Source organism: Notolepis coatsorum (genome assembly GCF_963971535.1).
Source record: "Notolepis coatsorum genome assembly, chromosome: 10".
Classification (NCBI taxonomy): domain Eukaryota; kingdom Metazoa; phylum Chordata; class Actinopteri; order Aulopiformes; family Paralepididae; genus Notolepis; species Notolepis coatsorum.
The window spans coordinates 127,135,781-127,153,380 of NC_140174.1; the positions used below are offsets into that span (position 1 = coordinate 127,135,781).

General features: G+C 47.4%; 1 protein-coding gene across 1 annotated transcript in view; it reads left to right on the forward strand.

Moving 5' to 3' along the window:
- trim36 (tripartite motif containing 36) overlaps nucleotides 1-17,600 on the forward strand; it is a 129,623-nt gene that overhangs the window by 78,083 nt on the left and 33,940 nt on the right. Inside the window, 2 exon segments of the mRNA XM_084323357.1 lie at nucleotides 6,338-6,455; nucleotides 14,744-14,958. Coding sequence (XP_084179483.1) covers nucleotides 6,338-6,455; nucleotides 14,744-14,958 — 333 coding nt within the window.

Here is a 17,600-nt window from a genome sequence, read left to right on the forward strand (position 1 = left end):
GTGTAATATGGTTCTGGACGACCAGGGTTTGTCAACAAACCGATGTACTTTCTAACAGCTATATATATACTTTATAGTGTTGCTATCTGTCCATTCTCATTGTCACTTGAGTGCATAAACCGTGCCTTCATAATGGCTTAAAGAAAATAAAAATCCATCGGTTGGTTGTCATTTTATAGCGTCGTGAATATAAGCTTTATCGCAGTTTTCGCCTCGTCTTTTTTCTGGGAAGCTAGATATGAGGCTAAGCGTAACGTGACGTTATATCAAACGCCATTTCTGCTGTATATATATACGAATGAAATAAAACAAACCGCTTAGCATCCGGACTATTACAGAGCATCTATGGATGAAATGGGGGCGGCGGGGGACGCCGATCAGTATTATTGATTAGCAATACAGTGTGCGTTCAAGTAGCCATATTCACTGATCGGTCGCTTGCGTGTTACAACAATGTCCAATCCGGCTGTAATTTGGGTGAATAGTATCCTACCGTCAGCCCATGTGATATCGCCGGCAGCATTTCGTCATTATTCATCGGCATCTGGTAGATCCATTGGCTGATCATATATATCCCATTATTCCAGGCTGAAATCTGCGTTCCGTAACGTGATCAAAGATGGAGGATGTTCGGCTGGGATCCAGGCTCATATGAAACGCCCCAGACAGTAAAAAAAAATTATTTTCCCATTTGGCCTCAATGATACTGCAGTGGAGCGATGGCGCCCCTAAGAGGATCTGGCCGGTATTGCATGTCACCGATTTAAATCTGGCGGGTAAATCTCCAGAGTCGATCCGGGATCTTGATCCGTTTATTAATATGGAATAAAACAATAACAACTTGCCACGAGTTAACTCCTGGCTGGTCCTTAAAGTGTTAAGGGGAGACATTGCTTAGATATTAGTAATCAACTCTAAACTCATCAATGTCCTGTCCTTTATGGGAAATGCTGTGTGAAGCAGTTCTGTGATGCTTAAATTGATTTAAGTGGTCTGCGAGCGATAATAATGCTGTCTGGCTGCGAGGGAAGGAGGGGGAGAAAGGGGTGGAGGGAGGGGGAGAGAGCAAGTCCGATGAGAGGGTAGGAGATGAGGGAGGAAGCTATAGGATTTCTATACTGCTTTAATTTAATTGATGTCTTGGCTGAAAATGGCAAATGACGTAGCTCTATTTCCCCTTGTTTGGACAGAAGACCAACGCACTTATACTGAATCAGATGACGCAGCTATATTGCCCATTGTTTTTGACAGGAGACCAACAACACTTAGGCTGAATTATCAGGGATACAAGCCAGGCTGAATTATCAGGGATACAAGCCAGGACATTCTCGGGACATTCTCAAACGAGTTGGAAGTAGCACATGCTTCACTGGCAAACGCGACTGGTATCAAAGAGTATCCCCTTGTCCCCCTGCCTTGCTTCTGAAGAGGCTGTCCTGCTGTTCACTATAACACACCCCAGTTTGTGTCCAGTTTCTCTTTTCTTTTCCGCCCCCTCGTTGACATTACAGAACTGGACCGAAATGTGAATCGCTTTTAAATGACAAAGTGCAAATTGTACCATCAAAATGTCACTGGAAAATGTACTTATGTCAGATACTATCCAACAGAATGACCGTCTGTCTCCTTTTTTAGATGTGACATAAAGCTGTTTCTGTTGGGCTTGTAGCCAGTGGTCACGGCCTTCCCATGTCTCTGAGGCTCTCTCTCTCTCTCTGACATAAGGGTGTGTTTGTACTGCTGTCGGAACCCCGGCGTGCCCCTGGGATGAGTCTTGGCCCCTCTGCTCTTCCTGAAGAGGGTGTAGAGGCCTCCGTTGTTCGGCGTAATGCCAACGTGTTCCGTTTTAAATGTCACTTTCTTCTCGAGACGGCTTCGAAGGAGGGCCGGCGAAGAAAGTCACCGTACTGACGTTCAAATCCAGCCAGCGCGGTCAAATCTCTTCCGTCCCAAGTGGATACGTGGCCTTTGAAATATGTCCCGGGTCATGATTTTGACTATACTTTCTCACGTGTCCTAATGACCTTATGACCTTTTATAATGACGTTTCTCACATGTCCTAGTGATATTACAGGATGGGGTGAAGCACACCTGAAGTGACGAAGCAAACGAGAGAGACCTTGTACAATACAATGAAATACGATGTTAGAAACGAGAGACATACAATGTTAGAAACAAAAGAAAAATACAATGTTAGAAACAAGAGAGAAATACAATGGTTCAGCAGTTGTGTCTCTCTATTGGTGAAGGACACAGTAAAGTAGGACACACAGACTACTATATTATGTACGTGGTCTATTTTCGTGCAGAGTATGCAATACAGACAAACACACACTCCTTTTATGAAAAGGTGTGACCTCAGAAGTCACTCTTTTTGATCGATGAGTCATTATTAAATGGACGTCATCTCAGATCTGTGAAGGGCACGGTGGAGCAAACAAGGACGCAGTGAATGATGCAACTCCTAGGAACTAGACTGGGCCTTGCTGCTTGTGTTTGGCAGTAGCCTGTCAGCAATCAATAGGGCTGTTCTTCTCAGCGAGAGCTCTTGGGCCTGCTGCCCGCAAGGCTTGGCAGGCGGCCCCCGCATGGCCCCCTCACCCCCCCTCTCTCCTCTCTCTGCTCACGTCCTGGGCTCTCCGGAGCCACAGTGGACCCTTTAGCTCAGAGCGAGATGTTTGCTGGGGACCGTAGGGGGAGCAGGGGAGGACGAGTAGGGAGGAGAAGAGGGAAGCTGGGAGGACGAGTAGGGAGGAGAAGAGGGAAGCTGGGAGGACGAGTAGGGAGGAGAAGAGGGAAGCAGGGAGGAGTAGGGGAGGACGAGTAGGGAGGAGAAGAGGGAAGCTGGGAGGACGAGTAGGGAGGAGAAGAGGGAAGCTGGGAGGACGAGTAGGGAGGAGAAGAGGGAAGCTGGGAGGACGAGTAGGGAAGCTGGGAGGACGAGTAGGGAGGAGAAGAGGGAAGCAGGGAGGACGAGTAGGGAGGAGAAGAGGGAAGCTGGGAGGACGAGTAGGGAGGAGAAGAGGGAAGCTGGGAGGACGAGTAGGGAGGAGAAGAGGGAAGCTGGGAGGACGAGTAGGGAGGAGAAGAGGGAAGCAGGGAGGACGAGTAGGGAGGAGAAGAGGGAAGCAGGGAGGAGAAGATGGAAGGGGGGAGGACGAGTAGGGAGGAGAAGAGGGAAGCAGGAATAAGAGGGAAGCAGGGGAGGACGAGTAGGGAGGTGAAGAGGAGCGGGGAGGACAAGAGGGAAGCGGGGGAGGAGAGGGAAGCAGGGGAGGACGAGTAGGGAGGAGAAGAGGGAAGCGGGGAGGACGAGGAGAAGAGGGAAGCAAGGGAGGAGAAGAGGGAAGCAGGGAGGAGCAGAGGGAAGCAGGGGAGGACGAGTAGGGAGGAAAAGAGGAGCGGGGAGGACGAGGGAAGCCAGGGAGGACAAGAGGGAAGGAGGAAGAAGAGGGAAGCAGGGGAGGACGAGTAGGGAGGAGAAGAGGGAAGCGGGGGAGGATGAGGAGAAGAGGGAAGCGGGAAGGAGAAGAGGGAAGCAGGGAGGAGAAGAGGGAAGCAGGGAGGAGAAGAGGGATGTAGGGGAGGACGAGTAGGGAGGAGAAGTGGGGGAGGAGAATGAATGAGGCACGGGGTGAAGCCATGAAGAACTAGACTGGGGATGAGGGGAAAAGGGGGATTAGTAAGGTGACCTTTCTCCCCCCCGAGGGAAACGGCTTAGGGGAGATGGATTGAAAATTCCATGACCTCAGTGCTCTAACTGGGGTGTGAACATGGAGAAGTTCAGCTAGGTACAGACCATTCAATGCCTTAACACTTTCAGTGCCTTTGATTAATGTCCTTGGATGCCAGCATCCACTTCAATGATGGCGTTAAAAACGCATAATCTATGTTTTAAATTATGGCTATAAAAAACGCATAATCTATGTCTTAAATTATGGCTATGTGTCTAATCTGCCCGTCGCTTATCAATGACTTGTTTGCAGTCAACATTGTCGAAACGGATTGTTTTTTAATCCTTTTTATAGCATTTCGAAAAGCTATAGTTTTCTCGAAAACTTCAGGAAAATAGAAAGATTCCGTCATAAACGGCATTTATTGGAATATTCTCGAATACACTAGACACATTGTCATTTGTCGGCCTATTTATGAATCGTTTTCAAATAAACGCTAGATTATCGATAGTATATGTGTACTTATGCACGCTATAGAAGCGAGCTGAGAAATCGATTCTCTTATTTCCTCAACAGCACACACACACACACACATATACACATAGAGACACGCTGTTATCTCAGTGAAAACAGCTCTGATTATCCTGAAACTGGTAACATAGACTCCTTACCTTAGATCAGATGTTCTCCAAAAAGATTATTCCAATTCCTGATCGCCATTTCGAATATCGATCGCGTTTATTGATTGATTATTGGCTGCTGTAAATATATATTCCAGGCTGCTTTCCATCTCGCGATCACTTCCCTCTTCATCAGACGGCTCGCCAGCATAGTGGAGCCAGTAGGCTCCCCCCCCACACATCCACCAGTGTAATCAAATGGCCTGCCTTCAACGGTCGGGGCGAAATAACGACATAACACGTTGTCGGCACTCAAAGTGTTAAAGACAAACGACAGAATTTTAACAATCAACCGTGAAGCGAACAAGAAGCCAGTGCAGGCAGGGAAACCAGCACTGGTGTGATGTGGTCAGGCTGCTTTGTGCCGGTTGTGAAATTGGTATAAAATGTTGCTCTTAAGTGGTCTTAACACTTTGAGCGCCACTCACGGCTAATCTCGGGTTTACGATCGTGACGTTGAAAGCCACGTCACGGCTTTTCTCGATTTTTTTTTTATTATTAGCGATCTGAAATCATATTGCATCACGCGAGCCTACCGTTGGAGATCCAGGGGCCGCCGGCGATCAGATGTGAAAAAAGCGCCCCCTATCGTCTCCCAGATGGTAAATCACCCTTTTGGAATGGACTCAATGAAAATGGATGGGGAAAAAAAATATTCCAGTCCACATTTGACTTCTCACCCATTTAGCCGGAGTTACCAGAGTTCATTCTGGAGCCTCTGAGCCGCGGCGATCATGGGTTATACTGTACACACGTTGGATCAATATACTTATCGATTTTTTCGAATGGTGATCAGGAATTGGAATATACCATTTGGATACCATCTGATGTCAGGTAAGGAATCTATGTTATCAGTGTTAGGATAATCAGACTAGTTTTCATGGAGATATAAGCGTTTCCACTATATGTGATATGGCTGTTTCACTGTAAAAGCCATGAGGAAATAATAGCAGCGATTATCAGCGCACGGCACGAGCGTGCATGCGCACACATATACTATCGACCATCTAGCGTTTATTTGAAAACGATTCATAAATAGACCGACAAATGATAACGTTCTGGAATATTCCAGTAAAAGGCGATTATCATGGAATGTGTTGTTTTTTCTTCGAAACCGAGTGGTTTTCAAAATGCTATAAAAAGGAAATGAAGCGATAAAAACACAATCTGCTTTGCCAATGTTGACTGGAAAATGATTCTTTGATCAGCGATGGGCAGATTAGACACATAGCATAATTTAAAACATAGATTAGGCGATATTAACGTTACATGGGCCGTGGACCGTGGCATCAACGGGGTAAAAAGGAAAACACGGCTCGGCACTGAAAGTGTTAAGGTCTTAAAAACTTTAAATTTAAGTTGTTGAAACCTGCAGATAGTAGGGGTGTAAAGGTACACGTATCCATACCGAACCGTTTCAGTGTGTAGTGTACCATACCGTACCGAACGGCTGTGTACCGAACGAATACAACAGTATGTTAACCACTAACGACCGCCCACCGGGGGCAGTTTTTGTTTTCACAATCTAATATAATTATTATAATTTTTATTTTTTTTACAAGTCTTATTATTAATTTCAATATAGAATATTCGTTGACAGCAATTAGTTACTGCACACTACATCACCCCTGAGTGGAACATGGAAAGCCAAACTTTCCCCCACTGTACCGAAAACCTGTAACGAACCGTGACTTCGAAACCGAGGTACATACTGAACTGTGGTTTTTGTGTACCGTTACACCCCTAGCAGATACCCTGGATTATAACCTTGAAAATAATGTGTCTAGGGCTGACCGTGACTCAGGAGGTAGAGCGGTCGTCTGGTAGTCGGAAGGTTCCCGGCCAGCGTGTCTTAAGTGTCCTTGAGCGAGACATTTAACCCCTAATTGCTCCCGATGTGCAGGTTGCCCCCCCCCCCCCCCCCCGCTAATCTAAATGTGGTCATAATGAATTGTCTCGTCTCTTTGTGTCTCCCTCCTCCAGTACCAGAGCCTCCTATGATCGACCTCTCCCACAGCAGAGTCTACAACGAGGCCACTATCTGCTGGAGGCTCGCTGACGACCACCTGCCTACAGACCACCAGGTCCTGGAGTACCGCAGGTAGGACCAGGGGCCGCCATTCATATTATAATTCTGTGGACAATCCACACTAAATTTTAATGTGTATGTAGGAATAATAATGATAATAATGAACTTTATTTGTACACCACCTTTCATACAAGAATTGCAGCTCAAAGTGCTTCACAGCAGTAAAAAAAAAAAAAAGACGGGCCTGAAATGAGTACAGAATTGGCAGATCAAGAGCATAAAGTGCAGACGTAGAATTAGACACCAGATGGATGGCAGCAAAATAGACAAAGCCAAGGTGAGGCATAGAACATTAAATCACATGGTTTTGTCACATTAGGATCTAACATCTTAATAGGCCTCTTTGTTTACGGTTTGATTATCATTGATACACATAAAATAGACATATAAAATCATGAAATTGGCAGATACACATACAAAAAAGTCAGTGCTTCAGCACAGCAGTATTTTAGGTGTTTAGAGCCGTCTTATGTCACGGGTCTTTCTCATAATATACTCCGCTTTAGGAATGAGGAATCACTTTAGATTAGGAATGCTCGATATTGGCTTTTTTACCTATACCGATATTGTCCAACTCTTAATTTCCGATACCGATATCAACCGATACCGATATATGCAGGGTTTTCCCCCCCCAAAAAACTGAATAATTTCAGGTAATTAACATTACATATGTCTTGTTGTGGAATTAACATAACATTATGCATACTTTTTGGGCGGCTAGGTGGTGTAGTGGGCAAGGCACTCGCCACCAGTGTGGAGACGCTAGGATTCGCGTGTTCGAATCCAGCTCTCCACATTGTTTTCAGTTTAGCTGGTCGTCCGCAGTAATACACATTGGCCGTATTACGGGGAGGGAAAACTGAAGGGTGGGGATCGAACGTTGTGAACAAGCGACTCCTACAAGTCGGTTGGTGCGCCTGCGCAGTAGAATCAGGAAGTGTCGGGGGCAGCGTGAGCCTCCCACGCGTTACTCCTCGACACTGAGAGATCGAGCTGCGCAGGTGAAAAGATGCGACTGCTGTTACCTCAAGTACCGGAGGGGACTTGTGCTATGTATGACTTAGTCCACATTGCAGCCGGCTTGTGGGAGGCAAGAAACAGCGTTCGTGACAGGGGAGGGTTGAATTGGATGATACCAAATTGGGATGGGAGAAAAAATAGAAAATGGGAGAAAAAGTGGATCAAAAAAAACATTATGCATACTTTTGACAATAAATAAAATCAGAATTTGTTCTTACTTGCTTGCCTGGGTAAATAAAGGTTATAGAAATGTAAAAAAGAAAGAAAGAAAAATTTGAAAACCGATAGCAATATTTCCCGATATCACATTTTAATGCCAATATCGGCCGATAATATCGGTAGGCCGATAATATCGGACATCCCTACTTTAGATATGACACTCGAGTCCTCTACTCTCGGTGAGGAATCACTTTAGATATGGCACTCAAGTTTTGATTTTTGATTTTTTTGTGACAGGCTTATTGCCATAGTAACAGCTATACCAGCAGCATAGGCCGTACAGCAGGGTAATTGGAAACATTGTCTCGTACACATTCTTAGCAATCCTTTTAATTAGTTCATTATATCCTGACATCAATGCACACAAGAGCGAGCACATCCACTTCAACTCACTTTCTCACCAGACTCTGCAGCTGTCTTCCATCTGTCTGTGTGCATCATTACACACAGACGTAATCCACGTAATCATGATTATAGTTGCAATTAGTTTGAGGAATAGCTATTGAGGCAAGGGAGTGCATCGAAATGACTAACATTTTATTTAATTGAAAAAGAAAATGGAAATCTCAGATTATATCACAGTTGGGGGTTAAAAATGGTTGTCCCTTCAGTTTTATCCCTTACTGGTTCTATTTTTTATTTAAGATGAAGATGTTCCCCATGTCAAATCATGGCACAATGATTATAGAACACAATTTCCAAACTGTATTTGAACATGATCTAAATCGGGTCAATCATAGGTTTGCCTACAGTGAAGTACACATACAAGGCTTTGTATATCCTGTATTTTCTACATTAGTCTACCTTTACCGTTCACATCTCTATTTCCCAATCCCTCCAAGCAGTTTTTTTGCGACGCAATTGTTCTGAATGAGGCCCCAGGACTGGTTGAAGCCGGTAATGCATTGTGATTCATTATGTCAGCTCTGCTGTTCCCGCAGCTGTCTGGAGTCGTCACCATCACCACATCCTTTTGTATTGTGTCCAAAACTAGGCCACATATTTATATGCAGCTGTTTCAGAGCGGGGGGGGAAATAATAATAATAATTTAGGACCTGCTCACAGGTCATTAATCGGCATGCATGCGATTCGTCTCTGCGATTAACCCATCCCGTTGTCCTTCCCCCCCCCCCCAAGGGCAGCCGGGTATACATTTTTTGTATACATTTTACAGAGGAGAATGTCAGAGAGCAGGGATTAGACGAGCACATGTACAGAGGCTTAGGAAAACCCTCCGCACCTCTGCTCCTTTAACCTCCACGTCAGCTGCACCTCCCCTCCTTTAACCTGCACCTCCTCTCCTTTAACCTGCACCTCCTCTCCTTTAACCTGCACCTCCTCTCCTTTAACCTGCACCTCCCCTCCTTTAACCTGCACCTCCTCCTTTAACCTCCTTTAACCTGCACCTCCTCTCCTTTAACCTGCACCTCCTCATTTAACCTGCACCTCCTCTCCTTTAACCTGCACCTCCTCTCCTTTAACCTGCACCTCCTCTCCTTTAACCTGCACCTCCTCTCCTTTAACCTGCACCTCCCCTCCTTTAACCTGCACCTCCTCTCCTTTAACCTGCACCTCCTCTCCTTTAACCTGCACCTCCTCCTTTAACCTGCACCTCCTCTCCTTTAACCTGCACCTCCTCTCCTTTAACCTGCACCTCCTCTCCTTTAACCTGCACCTCCCCTCCTTTAACCTGCACCTCCTCTCCTTTAACCTGCACCTCCTCTCCTTTAACCTGCACCTCCCCTCCTTTAACCTGCACCTCCTCTCCTTTAACCTGCACCTCCTCTCCTTTAACCTCCACCTCCTCCTTTAACCTGCACCTCCTCTCCTTTAACCTGCACCTCCTCTCCTTTAACCTGCACCTCCCCTCCTTTAACCTGCACCTCCTCTCCTTTAACCTGCACCTCCTCTCCTTTAACCTCCACCTCCTCCTTTAACCTGCACCTCCTCTCCTTTAACCTGCACCTCCTCCTTTAACCTGCACCTCCTCTCCTTTAACCTGCACCTCCTCTCCTTTAACCTGCACCTCCCCTCCTTTAACCTGCACCTCCTCTCCTTTAACCTGCACCTCCTCCTTTAACCTGCACCTCCTCTCCTTTAACCTGCACCTCCCCTCCTTTAACCTGCACCTCCTCCTTTAACCTCCTTTAACCTGCACCTCCTCCTTTAACCTGCACCTCCTCTCCTTTAACCTGCACCTCCTCTCCTTTAACCTGCACCTCCCCTCCTTTAACCTGCACCTCCTCTCCTTTAACCTGCACCTCCTCTCCTTTAACCTGCACCTCCTCTCCTTTAACCTGCACCTCTCCTCCTTTAACCTGCACCTCCCCTCCTTTAACCTGCACCTCCTCTCCTTTAACCTGCACCTCCTCTCCTTTAACCTGCACCTCCCCTCCTTTAACCTGCACCTCCCCTCCTTTAACCTGCACCTCCTCTCCTTTAACCTGCACCTCCTCTCCTTTAACCTGCACCTCCTCCTTTAACCTGCACCTCCCCTCCTTTAACCTGCACCTCCTCTCCTTTAACCTGCACCTCTCCTCCTTTAACCTGCACATCCTCTCCTTTAACCTGCACCTCCTCTCCTTTAACCTGCACCTCCTCTCCTTTAACCTGCACCTCCCCTCCTTTAACCTGCACCTCCTCTCCTTTAACCTGCACCTCCTCCTTTAACCTGCACCTCCTCTCCTTTAACCTGCACCTCCTCCTTTAACCTGCACCTCCTCTCCTTTAACCTGCACCTCCTCTCCTTTAACCTGCACCTCCTCTCCTTTAACCTGCACCTCCCCTCCTTTAACCTGCACCTCCTCTCCTTTAACCTGCACCTCCTCTCCTTTAACCTGCACCTCCTCTCCTTTAACCTGCACCTCCTCTCCTTTAACCTGCACCTCCTCTCCTTTAACCTGCACCTCCTCTCCTTTAACCTGCACCTCCTCTCCTTTAACCTGCACCTCCCCTCCTTTAACCTGCACCTCCTCTCCTTTAACCTGCACCTCCTCTCCTTTAACCTGCACCTCCCCTCCTTTAACCTGCACCTCCTCTCCTTTAACCTGCACCTCCTCTCCTTTAACCTGCACCTCCTCTCCTTTAACCTGCACCTCCCCTCCTTTAACCTGCACCTCCTCTCCTTTAACCTGCACCTCTCCTCCTTTAACCTGCACCTCCTCTCCTTTAACCTGCACCTCCCCTCCTTTAACCTGCACCTCCTCTCCTTTAACCTGCACCTCCTCTCCTTTAACCTGCACCTCCTTCTTTAACCTGCACCTCCCCTCCTTTAACCTGCACCTCCCCTCCTTTAACCTGCACCTCCCCTCCTTTAACCTGCACCTCCTCTCCTTTAACCTGCACCTCCTCTCCTTTAACCTGCACCTCCCCTCCTTTAACCTGCACCTCCTCTCCTTTAACCTGCACCTCCTCTCCTTTAACCTCCTTTAACCTGCACCTCCCCTCCTTTAACCTGCACCTCCTCTCCTTTAACCTGCACCTCCTCTCCTTTAACCTGCACCTCCCCTCCTTTAACCTGCACCTCCTCTCCTTTAACCTGCACCTCCTCTCCTTTAACCTGCACCTCCTCTCCTTTAACCTGCACCTCCTCTCCTTTAACCTGCACCTCCTCTCCTTTAACCTGCACCTCCCCTCCTTTAACCTGCACCTCCTCTCCTTTAACCTGCACCTCCTCTCCTTTAACCTGCACCTCCTCTCCTTTAACCTGCACCTCCCCTCCTTTAACCTGCACCTCCTCTCCTTTAACCTGCACCTCCTCTCCTTTAACCTGCACCTCCTCTCCTTTAACCTGCACCTCCCCTCCTTTAACCTGCACCTCCTCTCCTTTAACCTGCACCTCCTCTCCTTTAACCTGCACCTCCTCTCCTTTAACCTGCACCTCCTCTCCTTTAACCTGCACCTCCCCTCCTTTAACCTGCACCTCCTCTCCTTTAACCTGCACCTCCCCTCCTTTAACCTGCACCTCCTCTCCTTTAACCTGCACCTCCTCTCCTTTAACCTGCACCTCCTCTCCTTTAACCTGCACCTCCTCTCCTTTAACCTGCACCTCCTCTCCTTTAACCTGCACCTCCTCTCCTTTAACCTGCACCTCCTCTCCTTTAACCTGCACCTCCTCTCCTTTAACCTGCACCTCCTCTCCTTTAACCTGCACCTCCTCTCCTTTAACCTGCACCTCCTCTCCTTTAACCTGCACCTCCTCTCCTTTAACCTGCACCTCCTCTCCTTTAACCTCCTTTAACCTGCACCTCCTCTCCTTTAACCTGCACCTCCTCTCCTTTAACCTGCACCTCCTCTCCTTTAACCTCCTTTAACCTGCACCTCCCCTCCTTTAACCTGCACCTCCTCTCCTTTAACCTGCACCTCCTCTCCTTTAACCTGCACCTCCTCTCCTTTAACCTGCACCTCCCCTCCTTTAACCTGCACCTCCTCTCATTTAACCTGCACCTCCTCTCCTTTAAGCTGCACCTCCCCTCCTTTAACCTGCACCTCCTCTCCTTTAACCTGCACCTCCTCTCCTTTAACCTGCACCTCCCCTCCTTTAACCTGCACCTCCTCCTTTAACCTGCACCTCCTCCTTTAACCTGCACCTCCTCTCCTTTAACCTGCACCTCCTCTCCTTTAACCTCCTTTAACCTGCACCTCCTCTCCTTTAACCTGCACCTCCTCTCCTTTAACCGGCACCTCCTCTCCTTTAACCTGCACCTCCTCTCCTTTAACCTGCACCTCCTCTCCTTTAACCTGCACCTCCTCTCCTTTAACCTGCACCTCCTCCTTTAACCTGCACCTCCTCCTTTAACCTGCACCTCCTCTCCTTTAACCGGCACCTCCTCTCCTTTAACCTGCACCTCCTCTCCTTTAACCTGCACCTCCTCTCCTTTAACCTGCACCTCCTCTCCTTTAACCTGCACCTCCCCTCCTTTAACCTGCACCTCCTCCTTTAACCTGCACCTCCTCCTTTAACCTGCACCTCCTCTCCTTTAACCTGCACCTCCTCTCCTTTAACCTCCTTTAACCTGCACCTCCTCTCCTTTAACCTGCACCTCCTCTCCTTTAACCGGCACCTCCTCTCCTTTAACCTGCACCTCCTCTCCTTTAACCTGCACCTCCTCTCCTTTAACCTGCACCTCCTCCTTTAACCTGCACCTCCTCTCCTTTAACCTGCACCTCCTCTCCTTTAACCTGCACCTCCTCTCCTTTAAGCTGCACCTCCTCTCCTTTAACCTGCACCTCCTCTCCTTTAACCTGCACCTCCTCTCCTTTAACCTGCACCTCCTCTCCTTTAACCTGCACCTCCTCTCCTTTAACCTGCACCTCCTCTCCTTTAACCTGCACCTCCTCCTTTAACCTGCACCTCCCCTCCTTTAACCTGCACCTCCTCTCCTTTAACCTGCACCTCCTCTCCTTTAACCTGCACCTCCTCTCCTTTAACCTGCACCTCCTCTCCTTTAACCTGCACCTCCTCTCCTTTAACCTGCACCTCCTCTCCTTTAACCTGCACCTCTCCTCCTTTAACCTGCACCTCCCCTCCTTTAACCTGCACCTCCTCTCCTTTAACCTGCACCTCCCCTCCTTTAACCTGCACCTCCTCTCCTTTAACCTGCACCTCCTCTCCTTTAACCTGCACCTCCCCTCCTTTAACCTGCACCTCCTCTCCTTTAACCTGCACCTCCCCTCCTTTAACCTGCACCTCCTCTCCTTTAACCTGCACCTCCTCTCCTTTAACCTGCACCTCCTCTCCTTTAACCTGCACCTCCCCTCCTTTAACCTGCACCTCCCCTCCTTTAACCTGCACCTCCTCTCCTTTAACCTGCACCTCCTCTCCTTTAACCTGCACCTCCCCTCCTTTAACCTGCACCTCCTCTCCTTTAAGCTGCACCTCCTCTCCTTTAACCTGCACCTCCTCTCCTTTAACCTGCACCTCCCTCCTTTAACCTGCACCTCCTCTCCTTTAACCTGCACCTCCTCTTCTTTAACCTGCACCTCCTCTCCTTTAACCTGCACCTCCTCTCCTTTAACCTGCACCTCCTCTCCTTTAACCTGCACCTCCTCCTTTAACCTGCACCTCCCCTCCTTTAACCTGCACCTCCTCTCCTTTAACCTGCACCTCCCTCCTTTAACCTGCACCTCCTCTCCTTTAACCTGCACCTCCTCTCCTTTAACCTGCACCTCCTCTCCTTTAACCTGCACCTCCCCTCCTTTAACCTGCACCTCCTCTCCTTTAACCTGCACCTCCTCTCCTTTAACCTGCACCTCCTCTCCTTTAACCTGCACCTCCTCTCCTTTAACCTGCACCTCCCCTCCTTTAACCTGCACCTCCTCTCCTTTAACCTGCACCTCCTCTCCTTTAACCTGCACCTCCTCTCCTTTAACCTGCACCTCCCCTCCTTTAACCTGCACCTCCCCTCCTTTAACCTGCACCTCCTCTCCTTTAACCTGCACCTCCTCTCCTTTAACCTGCACCTCCTCTCCTTTAACCTGCACCTCCTCTCCTTTAACCTGCACCTCCCCTCCTTTAACCTGCACCTCCTCTCCTTTAACCTGCACCTCCTCTCCTTTAACCTGCACCTCCTCTCCTTTAACCTGCACCTCCTCTCCTTTAACCTGCACCTCCTCCTTTAACCTGCACCTCCTCTCCTTTAACCTGCACCTCCTCTCCTTTAACCTGCACCTCCTCCTTTAACCTGCACCTCCTCTCCTTTAACCTGCACCTCCTCTCCTTTAACCTGCACCTCCTCTCCTTTAACCTGCACCTCCTCTCCTTTAACCTGCACCTCCTCTCCTTTAACCTGCACCTCCCCTCCTTTAACCTGCACCTCCTCTCCTTTAACCTGCACCTCCTCTCCTTTAACCTGCACCTCCTCTCCTTTAACCTGCACCTCCTCTCCTTTAACCTGCACCTCCTCTCCTTTAACCTGCACCTCCTCTCCTTTAACCTGCACCTCCCCTCCTTTAACCTGCACCTCCTCTCCTTTAACCTGCACCTCCCCTCCTTTAACCTCCCCTTCATCTGCATTATTCGTTTGTCATTTGTTTTAAATCTTTTTCTTTTAACCCATAGACTAGGCGGGGCACCAACAAGCAAGTCCCCGACCCAGGAAGACAGAGGCGAGGACAGTGGGATCTGGACGGCCACGGACCAGGTGTACGGCCCCGGCACCGTCGTCTCCGAGCTGGACGCCGACAGCCTGTACGCCTTCAGAGTCCGCAGCTGTCGCAACTCCATGTTCAGCCCCTATAGCCCCGAGGTCACCTTCCACACACCCCCTGCTCCCGGTAAGCATTTACATTTACATTTACATTTAGTCATTTAGCTGACGCTTTTATCCAAAGCGACTTACACGTTTTGTACAACAAGACAGCAGGAAGGGCAGCAGGAAGGGCACAACTCTATCAGCTGAGTAACGATGTTCATCAAAGTGTTAAGTGCTACAGTGTAGGTTAGTTTATTAGGACAAGTGCATGATGACAGTAAGGTTAGTTAGGGTTAGAGTAGAGAGGGTTAGAGTAGAGACGGTTAGACAAAACAAATTGCAATAAAGAAAGCCATTTGCTAACATAATTTCAATAAAATAGCAAACAAAAGTTCCAAATAAGTTATTTGTAGGGCTGGGACTTTATCGCGTTTATTTCGATGAACTAACTACAGAAAAAATTAAACGTTAAAAAAGTACGCATTTTATCGCACGTTGCTTTTTTTTTTTTTTTTACTTACGTTTTTTTTTTTCATTTTTTCAACAACATGCATAGACAATACATTTCCACATACAAAATTATAAAGACTCATCAACAAGAAATAAAAATAAAACGGAAAACAAAAAGTATGGCATGGGTCCTTCGGTCCATTCTATATTTGCATCCTTTATTTACATTTTTCATCATTTCCTTGTATCCTTTTCAAACCTCTGTGATGTCGTTACTTCCCCTCCTATATTCTTCCCACTTTTCCCATTTCAATGCAAACTTCTCTTCTTGCAGCCTCAGCAGATGTGTGATTCTCTCCATTTCCTGTATCCCCTCTACTATCTCTATCCATTGGTCCTTCGTCTGCGCTTCTACCCTGTACCACAGTTTAGTTAAAGCTTTTTTGGCTGCCACTATTAGTATCTTAATCAAGTATTTGTCTTCCCCTTGAATTCCTTCCTGTGATAGGTTCCTCAGATACAACACTTGGCCTTCCTGGGGGATTTCGTATCCTATTATTTCATTTATTATCTCTCCTATCTTTTCCCAGTAGTGCCTTATTTTCTGACATCTCCAGAATATGTGTGTGTGGTTCGCTATTTCTTGTCCACACTCCCTCCAACGTTTCTTTGCTGGTGTGTAATTGCCCTGTATTTCTGGTGTTATAAAGAATCTAATTATGTTTTTCCACCCAAACTCCCTCTATATCCTTGATCCTGTGGTTGATTGTTGTATCTTACATGTGTTTATACCATTCCTCCTCTGTTATCTCTATTTCTAACTCTTTCTCCCACTTTTCTTTTATATACAAGGTTGTATTTCCCTTACTGTCCATTATTGCCTGATATAGTGCTGATATCACCCTTCCCTTCCTTCCTTCGTATGATTTTACCATTATCTTAATTACCCCATTATGTTCTTTGTCTCTATCTTGCTTTATTTCCTTGTTATAGTAGTCTCTAATCTGTAAATATCTAAAGTGGTCCCTATTCTCTAGTCCGAATCGTTCTTTCAATTTTTGTAGAGTCTGCATCTCCCCTCCTTCTATCATTGTACATATTGCTGTTATCCTCCCCGTTCCCATCTTTTGAACCCATGTTCTTCTATCCCTGGTTTGAATTTGTTGTCGTGTGTTATCCATCTCAGTATCTTGGATTCTTTTTCTAGCTTGTATTTCTTTACTATTGTGTTCCATATGTTTATAGTAAATTTGGTAATTGGGTCTAGTAGTAGTTCCTGTCTTCTGAACAGCTCCCTATCTCCTATCAGTGCCTGCAATTTGAATCCCTCTCTTTTGGTTTCTATATCTTTCCATTTGGCTTCATAATTCACATTGCACCAGCATGCTACTGTTCTAAGCTGTGCTGCATAGTAATAGCTTTCTAAACTGGGTACTGCCATTCCTCCTTTTTCCTTTGGTAGTTGTAGAGTCACATATCTGATCCTTGGCCTTTCCCCCCCCCCAAATGAATCTTGATATCTGTCTGTCCCATTCCCTGAATTGTTTTTGTGGTATTAATATAGGTAGAGATAGAGACTGAAATAGGTATAGTAACCTTGGTAATATATTCATCTTAATGATTTCGATCCTTGAGCTGAAATCTAGGGGCATTACTGTCCATCTTTCTAGGTCTCTCTTGATTTTCTGATTGATCTGTGTATAGTTTGCATCGTATAACCCCTCCATCCCTCTTGTTTTTTTTTTTTATTGGTCTTTTTTCCCCCTCAATTTTCCTCCGATTTTCTCCCATCCCAATGTTAGTCGTATGCCAATTCCCAGTCCCTTCCTGGTCGCTGCGCACAGTCAGATCATCTGGGAGAGTGGAGGCTACCACGTGCTTCCTCCGACACACGTCCAGCCAATCACCGCTTCTTTTCACCTGGCAGCGTGGATTCTCATCGAGAGGGCGTAGCGTGTGGGAGGACCACACTATCCCCTCGAGTCCTATCCGCGCTTAGCAGGCGCCCCGACCGAACTGTAGGAGTCGCTGTTTACAACGACCCGGACCCACCCCGCCAGCTTCTCCCACCCTCTAATACAGCCAATTGTATTAGTGTGAACGGCCAGCCAAGCTGGTGACAACCCCGGAGCTGTGAGCTGGACTCGAACAGGCGAATCCAGCTCACAGCTCCGGGGCTGGTGACAAACGCAATCTCCGCTCGGCCACCTAACCGCCCCTCCATCCCTCTTGTAATGTAGGTACTTGATCTTGTCCATGTCCCATTTAATTTTG